Here is a 20,866-nt window from a genome sequence, read left to right as displayed (position 1 = left end):
CTGTTGTATTTTTTTTCTTCATTATCCAAGAAGACAGGGCCGTATCCAGGATTTTGCTGAGGGAGGGACCGAGGGTCCAGTCAGTGATGTACCGGGCAGGGGATGCTCGAGGAGGGGGGCCGGGGCCCCCTAAGTACGGCCCTCATTCAAGGTGAGCGTCCCATTTTTATGAAGATTTATGTAGGTACTCATTTGACTCCTTCTCTAAGCCCCCAGCCCCAGCAGTGTTTGAGAATTCGACCACCATAATAGTAGTATCCTACTCTGCTCTGGTGACTCTTTAATCCTATTCAAAATAGAACAAATAAGCACCCTCCCCTCTGCCGCCCCTCCTAGCGGATTTATCCCCCTCCCTATCCTCTACTCTGTCGTCAGTGGAGGCGGAAGAACAGCTGCCCCCGGGCTGGGAGAGACATGAAGGTAAGAGGACAGTGCCGTAGGGGCCCGGACCTCCACCTTGAGGTCAATTTTTCTCCTTTACTGTCAGTAGGCTAGGCTCCGAAAATTTGGAGCATCCACGCAAAGAAACATCTGTTGTGTCTCATCAGATGGTAAGGTTGAAGTTGACTACAGTCTGGCTCTAGAATCAAGAGCGGTAAGCGCACATAGTAAGAGCATGAGTAAGACTCATTATTGTTCCATGTTCCTTGTATCGCTGGAATCTGTGGCTCTGAAGATTGGCTCAGATTAAATCTAAGATTAAAGGCGCCTAATAAACTGTAGACAGTCTCCTACACATATGGACAACTCATACCTAGTCCCTACTCCCATATGAACATATTATGTAGAGAGAAGTCAGCTCCCATGGCGTAGTGGTCACTGCACTCGCCTTGCACGCGGGAGACCCGGGTTCGATTCCCGGCGGGGTCTAGAAATTTGTATCATGCAAATGATTGATACCGTGACTGGCTGTTGCGGGGCCCACTCAGCCTCGTGAGGAAAATGAGTAGTCATGCAAATGATTGATCCCGTGACTGGCTGTTGCGGGGCCCACTCAGCCTCGTGAGGAAAATGAGTAGCTATGATATGTAAATACGCATAGCGACCGGTGCCAGCATGGTAGGTAAACATTGTTTGTTTAGGATTGAGATACTTATTGGGAAAAATCCTACAATGCTGCAGTGAGCACCAAAGTTGTGACATAATAACACAAAGAAATTGCATTTACATATTATGTAGAGAGATAGTAGATGGCTCCTTTAGCTATACTTGCTTAGTCACTATAATCAAGTCCAACATTCTGAAACCTCCACATGTGGGCTGGAATTAGAAATGTTTCAAACTTAGGATGTACATAATACGATGCACATCATAAATAATATCTGTGTTAGCCATATTGGGATGAGGACCCATTTAGGGGACTTACTGACCACCATAATAGTACTATCCTACTCTGCTCTGGTGACTCTTTAATCCTATTCAAAATAGAACAAATAAGCACTCTAATTATACATACCTTCATATTGTGCATTGTATTTTCTGAAATAACAGCCTCAGTACTATAAGGACCCGGGAATCGAATTTGGGACCACCGTCGTGCCAGCCTAGCGTAAAACGAAGTATACCTACGTACTGAATTAAAACTAATAAACACGGGGACCACGGAGTTTAAGACTCGATCCAGATTATCATAACTCTCGAGAATATTATGTAAAATCTCTCAAGCGGACAGCTGGACCACTCTACTTTGGTCTCTATGCATAGATACCATACAGTCTTAGCCCATGGAGACGCCGAAAAAAAAAAAAAAAAAAAAAACTGATTACCTGATTAGTAAAAAAAAGTACGGTGATTAAGTGATTACGATTACCAATCAGTTTCTTTCCAGTATATCCGCTTGTAGATGGGCTTACCGTACTTTTCTTTAAAGTAAGTATCAGACCCTGTTCTTCTTTACCGTACTTTACTTTAAAAGTAAGTACGGTACCCTGTATAGTAATGATAAGGTTGAAGTTGACTACGAGTACAGTCTGGCTCTAGAATCAAGAGCGGTAAGCGCACATAGTAAGAGCATGAGTAAGACTCATTATTGTTCCTTGTATCGCTGGAATCTGTGGCTCTGAAGATTGTTGCTCAGTGTTTAGGCTAAATTCTTTTAATTTCATTCTCAGTTGCGTTCTGTTAAAGTTTTGGTTCTTTAAAGCGGTTTAAAGTTCATATTTCCTAGTCGTACCTAAAATAATCGCGTGCATGCTTTATTAGATTTTATTTTAAACATTTCTCAGTTCCTTTCAAATTCTGTATCTTGGATTATTTTTATGTTTTAGAGTTCGTTTCATTAAGTTTCAAGTTTGTTTTAAGTTAGGAAGGATTTTTTAATTTAATTTTTTCATGATCTACAAAAATAAATAAATTGAAGTTGAATTTGGTTCTGAATTCTTGTACTTTGCTGGTAGGATTTTTGTTAATTTTATTCTGTAATATTTTCTACAAATATTTCATTTTAAATCTCTAGTTACATATGTTATGTGATTTAAGAAATTAGTAATAATCTATCTAATACCTCATGATGATATTTTATCTAATAGGTAGCTTATGATGAGGTATTTGATATCTAAATTCTAAAACCTCATTAATCTCCATCTAGACTTCATTTAGTTTGAAATTACCTAAAGCCGTCTTCAAGTAATCAAATTACTCAAATTAGAGACCTGCTAAGCTGTCTTATAAGCCATGTGAATTCGGCTTCTTGAAGAACAATACCTCGTATAATCTGAACTTTTAACCATTGTATGAAGTGTGACGTAATGATATGAACTGAGTTGATGTAATCTATACTATGGGATTAACCAGGTGAGCTGAGAATTCGGTGCTGGGTCCAGAACTCCAGATACATACACAATTGGTAAAGTATTCCACTATTTTAACTGTTCTTCCTAGAATTTAATACAAAGAGCCAGGGATTCTTGAAGAACAATACCTCGTATAATCTGAACTTTTAACCATTGTATGAAGTGTGACGTAATGATATGAACTGAGTTGATGTAATCTGTACAATGGGATTAACCAGGTGAGCTGAGAATTCGGTGCTGAGTCCAGAACTCCAGATACATACAAAATTTTGGTAAAGTATTCCACAGTTCTTCCTAGAATTTAATACAAAGAGCCAGGGGTGCATAGATACCATACACCATGGTGACTTTGAACTTTCACCTCACCTCTATCGCCTCTATTGTTCAGCGAGCTCTTAACCTGTCCATAATCCATGTACAGAGTAACCCCAACGTCCTGTCTCGGTGGTGCAGTGGTCAGAACGCCTGGTAAACAGGAAGGTGTTGGTTCAATCCCAGCCGAATTCCCACTGTTCAGTAGTTGTTTGATGCTGGCGTAAAGGGGTTCTCGAGCTCTTAACCTGTCCATAATCCATGTACAGAGTAACCCCAACGTCCTGTCTCGGTGGTGCAGTGGTCAGAACGCCTGGTAAACAGCCGATCCCAGCCGAATTCCCACTGTTCAGTAGTTGTTTGATGCTGGCGTAAAGGGATTCTTTCGACTTATTCGAGCCGTTTAAGTAAGCACTGTTACTATTTTGACTAATATGTAAATACTTACCTATCCTAGACTGTGAAGTGTTGACTCCATAGCGAGCGGTTTCTGCATCCTTTCATTTGACGTCCAAAAAACTTTAGAGGATTTGGATGGCAAGCGTAAAGAAGATTTGGCATTCAAGTGAGTATGAGATATTGTGATCTAATAGAGTCCTAAATTAGTACCGATTCTAATTATTACTGTTCTATTTCTTAACCAAGAATACTAATATCAAAGATTCATTCATTTGTACCGTCCTCTATTCAGAAGGTTGCTGTATTTCTTCTACTTTGCGTTTCCACTACTCTCGATTCTCTGCCATCCTCTTCAATTCTTCATATGTCACCAATCCTGTCCATTCCTTCACGTCATCGATCCACGTTCTTATGGCAAGCGTAAAGAAGATTTGGCATTCAAGTGAGTAGATATTGTGATCTAATAGAGTCCTAAATTAGTACCTATTCTAATTATTACTGTTCTATTTCTTAACCAAGAATACTAATATCAAAGATTCATTCATTTGTACCGTCTTCTAGTCAGAAGGTTGCTGAATATTTATTTGTACAAATATACAATTGTATGTGGTACAATGTTAAGGCTACGTAGGTACTAATCTAAACTAAAAATACAGCGAGATCCCCCGGAATTCACCTACGGCAAGAATGAACCCAAGACACCACTGGTCAAAGATGCTGAAACTGTAAGTGCCTTCTCATTTGATGTTACTAAAAGCACATGTAATGGCACAAGTTTTATTCCTCGTGTGTGTTCTGATTCTCATATCATGAAGAAAGTATTGGAATTTAATTCCAATAATTATTTCATCGCGTATTATCTACCTGGTATATTAATACCCTAACGGGGTTAGTCAGAAGACTTTTCCTACACTCCAAAAATGTCTCGCTCAATTTTTCTCACTCCTAAAACGTGTTGTCCCAAACGACAACCCGTTGAGGCACTTATCATAACCAAGTACTTAAATAGTGTTGCTCAGTGATATGAGTAACACACAATAGGGTCAGTCAGTCGTGACAACAGAGGCAGCTGCTTCGAAGCACAACCTGCAACCTGCTTCCTGTAGTGCCTTCATTGAGAATTAATGTGTTGACTTACCTATGGGACTTTTCAGTCTTAAGTCTTGTTAGCTTGTAATAGGTCCCTCTATCAAACCTCTTCAAACATGTGATTAGCCCGGTGGGGCCAGCCTAGTTAGCTTGGTTGGTAGCGCGTCTGCCTTGTAAGCGCTAAGCCGCGGGTTCGATTCCCAACGGGGGCGGATTTTATACTAAACGGATAATGTTCGATCTCGGAACGGATGGCTTTCTCTTATCCTGTTTTCCTTCTCTTGTCGCTTTCTGACGAAAAGCCTTGGCAGTTACAGTTCCCTTTATCAAAAACCTACCTATTCAAAAATGTTATTTTTTGTAATAGGTCCCTCTATCAAACCTCTTCAAACATGTGATTAGCCCGGTGGGGCCAGCCTAGTTAGCTTGGTTGGTAGCGCGTCTGCCTTGTAAGCGCTAAGCCGCGGGTTCGATTCCCAACGGGGGCGGATTTTATACTAAACGGATAATGTTCGATTTCGGAACGGATGGCTTTCTCTTATCCTGTCTTCCTTCTCTCGTCGCTTTCTGACGAAAAGCCTTGGCAGTTACAGTTCCGTTTATCAAAAACCTCCTACCTATTCAAAAATGTGCTAATAACGCACGGTGGACTTCGGATCTGGAAGTTGCTGGTTCGAGTCCAAATCAAATTTATCGAGGTGTATTGATCGGGGAACAACATGTGTGACGAGCATTAATCATGCTTAACACATTAATTAAACTTACTTTATCGGCGCGAACGATATGTTTGAACACATAGTTAAAGCGCTTAGGAAAAAAAACTTACTTTATCATGGACATAACCTGTCCATAATCCATGTACAGAGTAACCCCAACGTCCTGTCTCGGTGGTGCAGTGGTCAGAACGCCTGGTAAACAGGAAGGTGTGGGTTCAATCCCAGCCGAATTCCCACTGTTCAGTAGTTGTTTGATGCTGGGGTAAAGGGGTTCTTTCGACTTATTCGAGCCGTTTAAGTAAGCACTGTTACTATTTTGACTAATATGTAAATACTTACTTACCTATTCTAGACTGTGAAGTGTTGGCTCCATAGCGAGCGGTTTCTGCATCCTTTCATTTGACGTCCAAAAAAACTAAGTCTATTCATCGTGGAATTTCGGGTACAGAAAATTTCAGCCCGGATAATGAACGGAAACACTAGATAAGAGACGTAGATAAGAGAATTGATGTGTGACCTAAGAGACGAACGGTTTGAGTATAGAGCATCAGAGAGACGAACGGTTTGAGTATAGAGCATCAGAATGACATAAGAGACGAACGGTTTGAGTATAGAGCATCAGACGAGTATAGAGCATCAAACGAGAAGCATTTCAAAGTTTCAAATCGTTCTTGACACCCAGTATTTGAGTCAGCTATGATAGGCAAAATTCTAGGAATGAAGCAATTATGAATTTATGATCAGTGTAATCAACAAAGAAAACGAATATGGCGATTAAAAGCGAGTTGTATAATTCAATGCTCGAAAAGATTCAGGCTAGATTTGTTAGAGCCTTGTTGTGGCTTTTTTACTTTTAGGGATGGGATATTCGACTCTTTTTGAATATTCGAATACCACGATTCGATTCTTTTCAAATATTCGACTCAAAGAATCGACTCTAAAAGAATCGCGATTCTTTTGTAGGCGGGGGAGACTAAAATGGGGAATGAAAAAACAAAACTAAAAACAACTAAAATTGTAGTTGTACAGGGCACGGCAACGTAGGTACAACCTCGACTCTTCAAAGAATCGCGACTCTTCAAAGAATCGCGATTCTTTGAATTTAAGAATCGCGATTCACGATTCTTTTGAAATATTCGACTCTTTGAATCGACTCAGAGAATATTTACCCATCCCTAATTCCAAAGAAAAAAATGGACATCTTGAAGAAAAGGATACGTCAATTAACGAATAAAAAAATACGAAAACTAAAATAATTAATTAGTCAGTTTTTTTTCCTTTTTTTAATTATTCATTAGAGACTTTGTGTCATCTTTGAAATGGCCTTTGATATAAAGACAAACATTATTATTTATTTTTACTTTTTTTTTTCGCATAAAATTAATGTTTGCTATGCCCATCATCAGGAATGAAAAAAAAAAAAAAAAAAGGGGGGGGGGGGGGGGAATTTTTTTCAGCACTTAGGTAGTTAGGGGGGTTGGGGAAGTGGCTTTTTTACTTTTCTTATCCTGGATTTTATGTACGTCATCATGTCATGAATCTTAGCATTATAATTTCCTCTCCTCTTTTCGCTTCCCTTTCGACTTCTCTTTCTGATAAGTAGTCTGTTCTATCACCCTCTTTATGTTCTTTTTACTTTTTATTTTATTATTAGATTTCATAAAGGAGGCCATTTTTTCATTAATCTTTTTGTCCTCTGTTCAAATTTTCCTCGATTTTCTAGAAATGTATTTGCGTTTGCGATCTCAGTGTCTCTTTGAAAATACATACTCTGTGACGAGATTGCTGGAAATGCTATAATCTCCGTAAAAAGTTCTTACACTCAGCCATTTGCACCTGGTATTGGTAAACAGGCCAATGAACTTAAAAACAACATTCGTCAATATTTTTGCCTCGTAAAAATTGGTCATTACTCCAATAATAACAACCTGTTCTGTTTACTACATAATTGTATTTGTTACATTTCATTTTATCGCACATGTATCGTGCAGGAACCTCAATATGTACAGCAAAAATATTCAACAAAACGCTCTTAAAACTGAATTTGTGGAAGTTATATTTCGTGTTAAAATTAGAGCTGTCGAAAACAACAAACTACATATTATGTACATACGTTTAGGTAATGTCTTGATGGAGGACTCAGTAACTTTGTGAAGTTCCATTTGAATTAAGATGAATTTAGGTAATATTCCCAAATTCCACTTATTATTACCTAGAGTTATTTCAATGAGTACAACGAACTGTATGCACCTACCTATAACCTAAGTTCAATAGTGAATCCTTCAATCAATTCCTTGACATTCAATCTGCTTAGACGCAGCGATAGATTACCATTACCTGGTATCATTACTCTATTAATAATATGGAGTTTATGGAGTAAAGGCGCCAAATATGGGCCGCTCATTGAAAGCCCGTTGTGCAAACTACTCGATTTTTTTCTGGTGGATCTTGAACATATTCGTCACATCTTCACATGGACAGTTTCCACTGTACGTTCATGAATAATTGAACCTTTGTCATTGGAAAGCCCAAACTAATTTATTTTACAGCGGATGGAAATAGAATTTACGTTTATCCAGCTGGAATAAGTTAGAAAAGTACTCTTACCCCCGCAGTCTAACCGTTAACCTAAGGGACCAACCTAAAAATCAGTCAATTTTAAAATCGACCCGGGTTCCCGAATTTGGGATGGTCTACTTAGGTTACATTTTACATTAATTTTCTACGGAAAGGTCCGTTTGATGTTTCCCATCCTTTCATACCTATTGTCTCCTTCATCCTCATAATTATTTATCTTTACTCTTCTGTACTAGACTTTGGGAATCATATTGGGGGGAGGGAGGATTTTAAGAATCGTATTGAGGGAACGGCCCACATTTGGTACCGCTATCCCAGTCGATAGCACAGTAACCTTTGCAGTAATGTCATTCAGTAAGTTCTAATGATCATCAACCATACCAGCGCACAATAGGGCCTACGATTTTATTATGAGAAAAAATCACATGATGGTACTTACACTTCGCTTGGCAACGTGCTTGAAGAATTCGAATTCCTAACACGTCTGAGTAAGGGTTTGCCTACGATTTTATTATGAGAAAAAATCACATGATGGTACTTACACTTCGCTTGGCAACGTGCTTGAAGAATTCGAATTACTAACAGCCTAACACGTCTGAGGCACAGTGTAGATACATTTCGACGATTTGCATTTAGTTGATCTGTGTTTGTTTCACCGTAATCTCGACCAAACACGTCTGAGCACAGTGTAGATACATTTCGACGATTTGCATTTAGTTGATCTGTGTAAGTTCTACAGTTCAGTCAACCATTAATTTATGAACGAGATAAACCATTTTATTTCATTTCCAGGGAAAGGATCTATTCATGGACCTGGATGAGGGGGCTCTCAAACTGACCGACCCTGAGAATCTTACTGTACTTAATACTCAGCCCATACATACCATTAGAGTGTGGGGAGTAGGTAGAGATAATGGCAGGTAAGAGACATATTGATATAGAAGCTTCACTTGATATGAAACAAAGCAAAATTGAAAAGAATGATATCTTAATTTGATTTCAGAAAAATTGATCAGAATTGGGAAAGAAAGAGGGAGAGAAAAAACATGGTCTGTTAAAGGTGCTACGTACATAAATGTGCATGGGGTAGTTGATATAGAAGCTTCACTTGATATGAAACAAAGCAAAATTGAAAAGAATGATATCTTAATTTGATTTCAGAAAAATTGATCAGAATTGGGGAAGAAAGAGGGAGGGAAAAACATGGTCTGTTAAAGGTGCTACGTACATAAATGTGCATGGGGTAGTTGCCTATAACCAGGCTTGCCAAATATCCAAAATGTCGATTCGGGACGCGATGAAAAACTGAACGGGACGCCGGGACACCCCCTGAAATTCGGGACTGTCCCGGCCAATTCGGGACGTTTGGCAAGCCTACAGAATTGGGAAAGAAAGAGGGAGAGAAAAAACATGGTCTGTTAAAGGTGCTACGTACATAAATGTGCATGGGGTAGTTGCCTATAACGGACATGAAATTTTACTAAAGAATTTCACCACAGTAAATGATAGTTTATCAGGGGCTAGCCTTCCGCCCAAGAATTTATTATTGTGATTATTTTCTGATTCCTCTGTTTTGTTTTTCTTTCGCATTCCCTCTTGGACACAGAGAAAGGTAAACATTCAACCTGCTATAACTTTATTAGGTACTTACCTACTTAAATACATTTGTTATTTTAAATATATCGTACTATTTGATCGGGATTTTGGAGGTGTTTTTCTTTCGCATTCCCTCTTGGACACAGAGAAAGGTAAACATTCAACCTGCTATAACTTTATTAGGTACTTACCTACTTAAATATATTTGTTATTTTAAATATATCGTACTATTTGATCGGGATTTTGGAGGCCCCCCCGTAGCGGCCTTTATTCCGAGTCTGTTCTGTCCCCTGAAACAATCAGGGACTAATTAGGAATTAGGTTTAAAGATTGTCTTTGACAATAATAATTTCACCTTTTGATTGTAATTTAAGCATGATTCTAACCAAAAAGAGTCTCTTTATTTATTTAGGGTCGAGTGGATTAGAACACATCACATGCCTTCAGGCACACTCCATTTGGCAAGGGTCTAGGTTTTCCTTGCCCTTGGGATCAATTTAATGAAACCATTTACTAATGAAAATGTGTAATTATTACGTATGTATATTTTTCTCACGTCGTTTTCCTTGTGTCACGCAGGGATTTCGCGTACGTCGCGCGTGACCGCAGCACACGCCGTCACATGTGTCACGTGTTCCGGTGCGACATGCCTGCGCGCACCATAGCCAACACGCTGCGTGACATCTGCAAGAAGATCATGATCGAGCGGTCCCTACAGGCGAATCAGTTGGCTAAACCCGTGCTGGGGGGAGAGGGGGGCCGGGGCGGCGCGGTGAGACCTACTAATCTACCCACGGAACGACGTATGGCTCATCGGAGCTCCCTGCATCTAGTCAGTGAGTAGCGCTCTAGACGTATTCTACTTCGTACTTATACAATAGATAAGATTGTGATTTCATAGGACGACATTTGAAGGGGCTCAGATATCTAGGGATACAAGATCAAAATGCCAGAAAAAATAAAATAGTGATTTCATAGGACGACATTTGAAGGGGCTCAGATATCTAGGGATACAAGATCAAAATGCCAGAAAAAATAAAATAGATGTAATGAGTTCTTAAAAGGGCCAAGCGATCTGAGAGTCTTCCATATGAACGTGAGAGGAATAATTAGTAAACATAGTCAGTTAACAGTTTTGTTCGAGGTACTACCGGATTTTGACTGTATTTTTTGATTTCATAGGACGACATTTGAAGGGGCTCAGATATCTAGGGATACAAGATCAAAATGCCAGAAAAAATAAAATAGAAAAAAAAAAATCAAGTCTCAAGACACATTATATGACTTCCGTGTATAATACTTAATAATTCGTCATAAAGATTTTTATTTTATTCTAAAGAGCTGTGGTAGAACGAACTGTAACAACGGAGGTATCCTCGTCCCTGAATTGAAGAGATAATGAGGAGAGGATAGGATAGGAGAAAGCCAGCCGTTCTAAGAACGAACCTATATAGTTTGCCTCGAGCGGGAATTGAACCCGTGACCTAGCGCTTACAAGGCAATATTTGTGTTCACAATAATGTCACTCTTAAGTATTCTAACCCCTGGATTCCAAGCTCCATCTACCCTAGTATTAGCAAGTTCTTCGCTTTCTAATAACGAACCTATATAGTTTGCCTCGAGCGGGAATTGAACCCGTGACCTAGCGCTTACAAGGCAATATTTGTGTTCACAATAATGTCACTAAGTATTCTATAATGGCTGGTTCTACTCTTCTACTTCGATTCCAAGCTCCATCTACCCTAGTATTAGCAAGTTCTTCGCTTTCTAACCCCTGTGTTGTTCTTCTCACAGCTCAATCATTCCCCACCCCTATGGAGGAACCTAAGAAAATCCTGCGAGCTCAATACTTGGGCTCCATTCAAGTCAGCAAGCCAGGGGGTATGGACATTCTAAATAATGCCATCGACACTCTAGTCAGCACTGTACCACAACATCTGTGGCAGGATGTTAATATCGGTAAGTCAACTTAACATTCTGACCGAGCTCAAAATTTATTCTATTCCGATCAAGCTCTTTTTTTATACGATGTGTTTAATTGAGGAAACTGTACTGTGGCAGGATGTTAATATCGGTAAGTCAACTTAACATTCCGACCGAGCTCAAAATTTATTCTATTCCGATCAAGCTCTTTTTTTATACGATGTGTTTAATTGAGGAAACTGTGAAACCGGAAAGAAGAAGGTCAAGATAGGAGAAAGTTTTCCCCTGACGGGAACTGAACCCGCGACCTAGCGCTTACAAGGCAAGTTGACTAGGCTCTTCCTAGCTCATCTAGAAGTGGGTTAGAATTAGTATGAGTGAGTCAGTTACACAAGCGGCCGTATTAAGGTTAGATTTAGGATTATTACCTACAAGTGAAGTAACCTGTGGCAGGATGTTAATATCGGTAAGTCAACTTAACATTCCGACCGAGCTCAAAATTTATTCTATTCCGATCAAGCTCTTTTTTTATCTTTTATTGAGGAAACTGTAAAACCGGAAAGAAGAAGGTCAAGATAGGAGAAAGTTTTCCCCTGAAGGGAACTGAACCCGCGACCTAGCGCTTACAAGGCAAGTTGACTAGGCTCTTCCTAGCTCATCTAGAAGTGGGTTAGAACTAGTATGAGTGAGTCAGTTACACAAGCGGCCGTATTAAGGTTAAATTTAGGATTATTACCTACAAGTGAAGTAACAGCAAAAAGTAATGATATCCCAACAAAAATATAACCTGTAAAAAGAAGGCCAAGTTCCTGAACTCCTCCTCTAAAAGTCGGTCTAATGTCTATGAATGTAGTGATATCATACATTAAGGCCAAGTCTGATCACTAAGTTGTCCCAGGGCTTAGGCGTGAAGTAACAGCAAAAAGTAATGATATCCCAACAAAAACATAACCTGTAAAAAGAAGGCCAAGTTCCTGAACTCCTCCCCTAAAAGTCAGTCTATGAATGTAGTGATATCATACATTAAGGCCAAGTCTGATCACTGAGTTGTCCCAGGGCTTAGGTCTCATTTCTCTCCCACTTCCATGAGGGCTGGCTTCTTTTTTTGTTCAATATTTATGGCAAATTTCATCATCAATGCCTTTTCATTTCAGCCAAATTTCATTAATACCCCCTATTGTTTGATTTTCAGCCGTGGCCCCGTCCATGATCACCATTCACTCGACAGACGAGGAGACTGGCGGGACTCTCATGGCGGAGTGCCGGGTTCGATTCCTGTCGTTCCTCGGGATCGGTCACAATGTGAAGCAGTGTGCGTTCATTATGCACACGGCGCAGGATCTATTCATAGCGCATGTGTTTGTGACGGAACCCTCGAGTGGAGCCCTGTGCAAGACCATTGAGGCCGCCTGCAAGGTGAGATTCAGTATTATATTTTATTTAAACATCAAAAAGTCTGTCTGCCAGCAGGACTTCTTAGCAAAAAGTCTGTTTACTTTTTGTATTTTTCCTATGTTTATTTATTTTGTTTATCAATTGTTAAATTATTTTCATGTGTTAATTTTGTTGAACAGGGCTGGACTCGGACTTATTGCTTTCAGGGCAGGTGTGCTAACTAGCCTGGCGTGCTAACCCTTCGAGCTAAATTGGGCTGGCATATGAGACTTTTATGCCTCTCCATTTTCTTGAAACAGCCAGCCTAAATTCACTTGTTTTGACAACTAATGCCAGGGCCACAAACAGAGTTTTAACTCGGTTTGAGTTTAGCTCTCGGATAAAGCAATCTGATTGGTTGATTTCAAAATTTTCCAAAAAATTTAGCCAAATTGCTTAATCCGAGAGTTAAACTGATATTGTGGCGCTGGCCATAAATAAGGTGACTTATGTTTTTTTTTTAAGTATTTATTTTGAGAGGGAACTAACATCTTGAGCCCTTGCCTGTATTTTTACTTTCCTTATCCTATAGGAAGGAAAGTAATGTAATCGGGTCAAATTTTCGATGGTCAGATTTTAATGCCAAAACACGTTTTGAGGTCCCTAGAGCCTAAATCCAAAGTTTCAGCCATTGGTCCGTGTGTGTGTCTGTGTGTCTGTCTGTCTGTCCGTCTGTAAACAAAATATCTCGAGAACGGTAAGAGCTAGAGACTTGAAATTTGGTATGTAGCTGTCAAATGTGACAAGGATGCGACACGAAACTTTTGGTTAAGACCGGTGCAACGCTTGGCGGCATTTTACCGCTTTTTGGCGGTTTTCGGTGCAATTTAACAATATCTCGGGAACGGTATAAGCTAGAAATTTGGTATGTAGTTCATAAATGTGACAAGGATGCAACACAAAACGTTTGGTGAAAATAGGTGCTGCGGTTGGCGGTATTTTGACCGCTTTTGGACAGATTTCGACCGTTTTTGGCGGTTTTCAGCTATAGCGACAAAACGGTTAGGGATATTGTAAAAGTTAGGGTAAAAGAACACTCAAATAAGCATCATCTCAAATATACATCGTCACTATAGCTGAAAACCGCCAAAAAACGGTCGAAATCTGTCCAAAAGCGGTCAAAATACCGCCAAGCGCAGCAACCATCTCAACCAAACATACATGCAAGAACTAGTTTAAATGTGAAACTTATTACATAGCTTATTGTAAAACTTATTACATGGCAACATGGCTTAGGAATTGAAAAACTTGACTTAAAGTTTCTATTGAGTTTTGAAAAGCTCAAGCCAGAGTGGTTTCTTTGATGTTTGTGATGAGGTTTTCCAACCTTTTTGGAAAATATGGAATTGTATAATACAAGAGAATGTTGGTGTAAATAATCTGCTATTTATTGCTTTCGGTTTTTATGTGTGTAAAAATATAGGATGTTGTTAGAGACCCCTATGAAAAGTGGGTAACATTTCCTAACTTTGCTCTCTAGTTCACATGACCATGACCCAACTTTACATAGAGATCTCTAAGCTCCCTTTCATGAAACAATTCACACTGAAAAAACCACTTGCTGTTTTACTAAGTAAGAAGTGCAAAGTGCTTCATGAGAGGGGGAACCTTCTAAAAATATATTTTCAATTTACAAAGCTTCCCTGCAAAACTGTTCTAAGAAGTGCAAAGTGCTTCATGAGAGGGGGAACCTTCTAAAAATATATTTTCAATTTACAAAGCTTCCCTGCAAAACTGTTCTTTTTTCGATTTAAAATCGTAAGCCTTTAACGCGCATTTATGACATATAAAAGGGCAGTTTGACGAAGAAATTTGGAAAAAATTGCAGGTCCTGAATCGATAATAATGTTCTTTTTTTCGATTTAAAATCGTAAGCCTTTAACGCGCATTTATGACATATAAAAGGGCAGTTTGACGAAGAAATTTGGAAAAAAATTGCAGGTCCTGAATCGATAATATTTTTTTTTTCTCAGAATCGGACCAATAAAATTGACATTGAATGTTATTAACTTATTATTGACCCACTGCAAAATCTTGCCAATTTTCGCTAAAACTGTCCACATTTTTAGTAGTAGGTACCTATTTTAATTATTTTTCGCACGCGGAAAATATTGCAGTAAATGTGTATCTTGAATTTCTAATCAATGCTTTTTACATGGTATTATTTTATGTATATAAATTATAAATCGACTATTTAAGATATCTTTGGAAAATATTGCAGTAAATGTGTATCTTCAATTTCTAATCAATGCTTTTTACATGGTATTATTTTGTGTATAAAATATAAATCGACTATTTAAGATATCTTGGGAAAATATTGCAGTAAATGTGTATCTTCAATTTCTAATCAATGCTTTTTACATGGTATTATTTTGTGTATAAAATATAAATCGACTACCTATTTAAGATATCTTGAATGTTTCCTTTCACTATCCTTGTGCTAATTTATACAGTAAAATGTATGGGTACCTGCCTCACAGAGGCATCGTGGTGAAGGCGCTTGTTCAGTGAGCGAAAGGTCGCGAGTTCGAATCCGAACCAAGGCGTGGAATTTGATCTTCATTCAGTCGAAAATTTGAATTGGTATTAATTTACTATGATGTAAAGGCTGAATCACAAATTTAAAACTTGAGAAAACAATTCATACTTTTGAAAGCTTTTTCAACTTGATTTTCATCTCCAAATAGAGCATATTGTCTAGTACACGTATCATACCAGCAATATAACATTGTAGTTCTTGTGAAACTCCCCCAGTTAGTTTATAACAAACCATCTGTAAATACAAAACGAAATCCTCATGGAAAATATTATTACAATAAAAAAATAATATTATTTATTTGTATTTAAAGATCATTGTTTTTATTTCAAGATTTTCAAGGTACATGAGAAAACGTGTCTTGGAACTGATGTTAGCAAACAGAACGTAAAAATATAGTTTTCAGATTTTCAGCCTTGAGACAAGAGAAAAATAAGGAGTCAAGGACGAATTTTCAACTTGATTTTCATCTCCAAATAGAGCATATTGTCTAGTACACGTATCATACCAGCAATATAACATTGTAGTTCTTGTGAAACTTCCCCAGTTAGTTTACAACAAACCATCTGTAAATACAAAACGAAATCCTTATGGAAAATATTATTACAATAAAAAAATAATATTATTTATTTGTATTTAAAGATCTTTGTTTTTATTTCAAGATTTTCAAGGTGTCTTGGGACTGATGTTAGCAAACAGAACGTAAAAATATAGTTTTTCAGATTTTATTTAAAGATCATTGTTTTTATTTCAAGATTTTCAAGGTACATGAGAAAACGTGTCTTGGAACTGATGTTAGCAAACAGAACGTAAAAGTATAGTTTTGCAGCCTTGAGACAAGAGAAAAATAAGGAGTCAAGGACGAAGACCGATGTATTATAATGTTTTAATTTTAAATCGAGGTCCAAACTTAATAAAAAGGTCTCAAGATCGAAAGATATTTAGATTTTAGCTATCTCAGAACACTTTCTCTATCTATTACTAACTGTTGCTACCTATTCAATATGTTATCTTGTTTTTCAGATTCTCCTTATCATTCCCAACATCCTCCTGCACGTCAGACGCAATAATTGCCTCTTTATCTCAGAACACTTTCTCTATCTATTACTAACTGTTGCTACCTATTCAATATGTTATCTTGTTTTTCAGATTCTCCTTATCATTCCCAGCATCCTCCTACACGTCAGACGCAATAATTGCCTCTTCCTTACCACCACAGCTGTCGGATATCTTACATAAACTTTCGTTATCTTTTAATCCCTTATCACATTGAATTTCTACATCACTAGAACTCACCAGAACACCATCACACGGGACCTCATCACTCGGTTTAACATGAAAACTGAGTACATGACGCTGCAGATTATATTTCTTACTGTAGCTGCGCGCACACAAACTACAAGCATACCTCTTGCTCTTATTCATACACGGTTGTACGTATTGTTCAGACTCATCCATACACGGTTGTACGTACTGTTCAGACTTATTCATACACTGTTGTACGTACTGTTCAGACTTATTCATACCCGGTTGTACGCACAGTTCAGACTTATTCATACACGGTTGTACAATCTTGCTCTGTCTACCTACATATCCAATCATTAAGTGTAGGTATGAGTTTATTGTAGCCTAAAGCCTATAATCATTATAATGCATGTCCAGCAGTATGAATGGCTGTTCGTTAACCTCACGAACTTATTGGTCCATGACCCCTAAGAGCAAGGCCAAAAAACATTTAGTTCAACTGACTAAAGACATCTGTAGAAGTGCCATCGAGCATGAATATTCTTCATTTAGGTTCATGTACTTTTGTATGATTATTTGTAATTGTAAGAAAAAGAAATAGAGATATCTCTGTTGCAGGAAAAAATTGATTCTCAAGATAAAATACAAGTACCTACATTGTTTTATTTTTCAGATCTTGCCAGACCAGTATTTTTTATACCGAGTGGAGCCCTGTGCAAGACCATTGAGGCCGCCTGCAAGGTGAGATTCAGTATTATATTTTATTTAAACATCAAAAAGTCTGTCTGTCAGCAGGACGAACCGAACCCTCATTAGCAAAAAGTCTGTTTACTTTTTGTATTTTTTCTATGTTTATTTATTTTGTTTATCAATTGTTAAATTATTTTCATGTGTTAATTTTGTTGAACAGGGCTGGACTCGAGCTTATTGCTTTCAGGGCAGGTGTGCTAACTAGGCTGCAGGACTTCTTAGCAAAAAGTCTGTTTACTTTTTGTATTTTTCCTATGTTTATTTATTTTGTTTATCAATTGTTAAATTATTTTCATGTCTTAATTTTGTTGAACAGGGCTGGACTCGGGCTTATTGCTTTCAGGTGTGCTAACTAGGCTGGCGTGCTAACCCTTCGAGCTAAATTGGGCCGGCATACCTATGAGACTTCTATGCCTCTCCATTTTCTTGAAACAGCCAGCCTAAATTCACTTGTTTTGACAACTAATGCCAGGGCCACAAACAGAGTTTAAACTCGGTTTGAGTTTAACTCTCGGATAAAGCAATCTGATTGGTTGATTTCAAAATTTTCCAAAAAATTTAGCCAATCAGATTGCTTTATCCGAAAGTTAAACTGATATTGTGGCGCTGGCCATAAATAAGGTGATTTATGTTTTTTTTTTTATTTTTATTAATATTTATTATAGATCTCTAACTATTAATTGTATCTATTTATTATAGACCTCTTCTTTCCTTATCCTATAGGAAGGAAAGTAAAGTACCTATTTAGGTATTCGGTCAAAAAATTCGAAGGTTAGTTTTTAGTGCCAAAACACGGTTTGTTCTATCATACGTATGTGATTTCATGAAAAATTTTAGCAGGAAATCTGTCCTTTCCATCATGTTGCTTGATTTATTGTTTGTGTTTCGATTTTGAGGTGCACACAGCTGTTTAAAAGGAGTGACCAGTACTAGACCTCTTACTATTAATTGTATCCCTGTTTTCAGCTGAGGTATCAGAAATGTCTGGACGCACACCCAGGCGGTATACCGCGTAGTTCCGCCCAGGAAGGCAGTACTACCCCGGGCGGCGGCAAAGGTCTAGGCGCCGCTCTCAAGTCCATAGTGGGCTCCATCACAGGGCGCCGACTCCGCTCTGTCACGTCTGCAGAGTCCTGAGAAGATCTCGCGTCTCTACAGGTAATTTTCTATTTTATTTATTTATCTTTTACTATATTATGATACCATTGATAGTTGATACCTATAGTAAGGGAATCAGTGGTGAGACCGGCAATGATGTATGGGGCAGAAACGTGGGCGATCAAGCGTGCCAGGAGGCGCGCGAACGTCAAGAGTTCGAAGCGCTACCAGCAGGAAATCTGTCCTTTCCATCATGTTGCTTGATTTATTGTTTGTGTTTCGATTTTGAGGTGCACACAGCTGTTTAAAAGGAGTGATCAGTGGTAGATGAGTGAGAAAAGATCTCAAATGACCAAGAAGTTCAAGAGCATACCTTGCAGGAAATCTGTCCTTTCCATCATGTTGTCGTTCAGTTTATCTCTACAATCCCTGCTGTCACCCTCACTTGATGTCAGGCGATTCTATGCTACTGCCTCGGACCATATTAGGCCCTTATAAACCAAATCTTGAATGATGGGTAGAGCGGGCCTTTGAATTCTTTAATTTGTTGTACAATGGGATCTTCGTTATAACGTGACTTCTTTAAAGCGTAACCTTGTTATAACGTAACCTATTTACAGCATAAAGCGCTACCCGGCCCAGAGTTTCATTGTGTTTCGGCATTTTCACCTCAACTTTTCTCCCACTTCCCTTCAAAATTGTGCATTTATTGCAAAAAAAAGTCTAACTTATGTAATTGTTAAAAAATAAGGTAAACCATAAGCGCTACCCGGCCCAGAGTTTCATTGTGTTTCGGCATTTTCACCTCAACTTTTCTCCCACTTCCCTTCAAAATTGTGCATTTATTGAAAAAAAAAATCTAACTTATATAATTGCTAAAAAAATAAGGTAAACTATTTTCATTTCAATTCAATTGAATATGTTTCAGGACGTGTCGACCCCTGTGGAGAGGCAGGTTCTGAGTCAACACCAGCAGCAACAATCTCATTCCAAGGCGTTCAGTTTATCTCTACAATCCCTGCTGTCACCCTCACTTGATGTCAGGCGATTCTATGCTACTGCCTCGGACCATATTAGGCCCTTGTAAACCGAATCTTGAATGATGGGTAGAGCGGGCCTTTGAATTCTTTAATTTGTTGTACAATGGGATCTTCGTTATAACGTAACTTCTTTACAGCGTAACCTTGTTATAACGTAACCTATTTACAGCATGAACCTCGTTATATCGTAAGTTCTTTCAAACCTCGTTATAACGTGAAATTTGGGATTTCCCTTGGATTACATTATATCGAGGTTCTATTGTACAAGTGTACTCCATAATATTGGAACAAATGCTGCATAGGGTGTGAAAATGGTCTCTTCTCCTTTCTTTTCAAATATTTATGTTAATTGAAACTTTGGGTCCTAGAATATCTTTCACTGTTGTATTTCTCATACACCATACATGGTATATCGTAAGTTCTTTCAAACCTCGTTATAACGTGAATTTTGGGATTTCCCTTGGATTACATTATATCGAGGTTCTATTGTACAAGTTAGTGTACTCCATAATATTGGAACAAATGCTGCATAGGGTGTGAAAATGGTCTCTTCTCTTTTCTTTTCAAATATTTATGTTAATTGAAACTTTGGGTCCTAGAATACCTTTCACTGTTGTATTTCTCATACACCGGAACAAATGCTGCATAGGGTGTGAAAATGGTCTCTTCTCCTTTCTTTTCAAATATTTATGTTAATTGAAACTTTGGGTCCTAGAATACCTTTCACTGTTGTATTTCTCATACACTATACATGCAAGAACTAGTTTAAATGTGAAACTTATTACATAGCTTATTGTAAAACTTATTACATGGCAACATGGCTTAGGAATTGAAAAACTTGACTTAAAGTTTCTATTGAGTTTTGAAAAGCTCAAGCCAGAGTGGTTTCTTTGATGTTTGTGATGAGGTTTTCCAACCTTTTTGGAAAATATGGAATTGTATAATACAAGAGAATGTTGGTGTAAATAATCTGCTATTTATTGCTTTCGGTTTTTATGTGTGTAAAAATATAGGATGTTGTTAGAGACCCCTATGAAAAGTGGGTAACATTTCCTAACTTTGCTCTCTAGTTCACATGACCATGACCCAACTTTACATAGAGATCTCTAGGCTCCCTTTCATGAAAAAACCACTTGCTGTTTTACTAAGAAGTGCAAAGTGCTTCATGAGAGGGGGAACCTTCTAAAAATATATTTTCAATTTACAAAGCTTCCCTGCAAAACTGTTCTTTTTTCGATTTAAAATCGTAAGCCTTTAACGCGCATTTATGACATATAAAAGGGCAGTTTGACAAAGAAATTTGGAAAAAATTTGCAGGTCCTGAATCGATATTTTTTTTTTTTTTTTTTTTTTTTTTGC

At 38.1% G+C, this 20,866-nt stretch overlaps 1 protein-coding gene and 1 long non-coding RNA gene across 2 annotated transcripts in view; one reads left to right on the top strand and one right to left on the bottom strand.

The window, feature by feature from the left end:
* Positions 1-19,908, top strand: part of LOC103517331 (protein Fe65 homolog) — a gene marked incomplete at its 5' end in the record, with an annotated part of 46,291 nt that extends 26,383 nt beyond the window's left edge. The window contains 7 exons of the mRNA XM_008482357.2: positions 8,678-8,805; positions 9,492-9,497; positions 10,061-10,317; positions 11,276-11,440; positions 12,597-12,820; positions 18,336-18,527; positions 19,396-19,908. Coding sequence (XP_008480579.1) covers positions 8,678-8,805; positions 9,492-9,497; positions 10,061-10,317; positions 11,276-11,440; positions 12,597-12,820; positions 18,336-18,506 — 951 coding nt within the window. The remainder of the gene's footprint in view (positions 1-8,677; positions 8,806-9,491; positions 9,498-10,060; positions 10,318-11,275; positions 11,441-12,596; positions 12,821-18,335; positions 18,528-19,395) is intronic.
* LOC113470763 lies at positions 14,162-14,672 on the bottom strand. The gene is made up of 2 exons (XR_003393703.1): positions 14,530-14,672; positions 14,162-14,446 (listed from the first exon to the last, which is right to left on the bottom strand). It is a non-coding gene; the product is annotated as an uncharacterized LOC113470763 (long non-coding RNA).
* Positions 19,909-20,866: the final 958 nt, after the last annotated feature.

The sequence above is a fragment of the Diaphorina citri genome, unplaced genomic scaffold (assembly GCF_000475195.1).
Source record: "Diaphorina citri unplaced genomic scaffold, Diaci psyllid genome assembly version 1.1 scaffold1812, whole genome shotgun sequence".
Taxonomy (NCBI): Eukaryota; Metazoa; Arthropoda; class Insecta; order Hemiptera; family Psyllidae; genus Diaphorina; species Diaphorina citri.
This window is presented reverse-complemented; position numbering and strand designations above follow the sequence as displayed.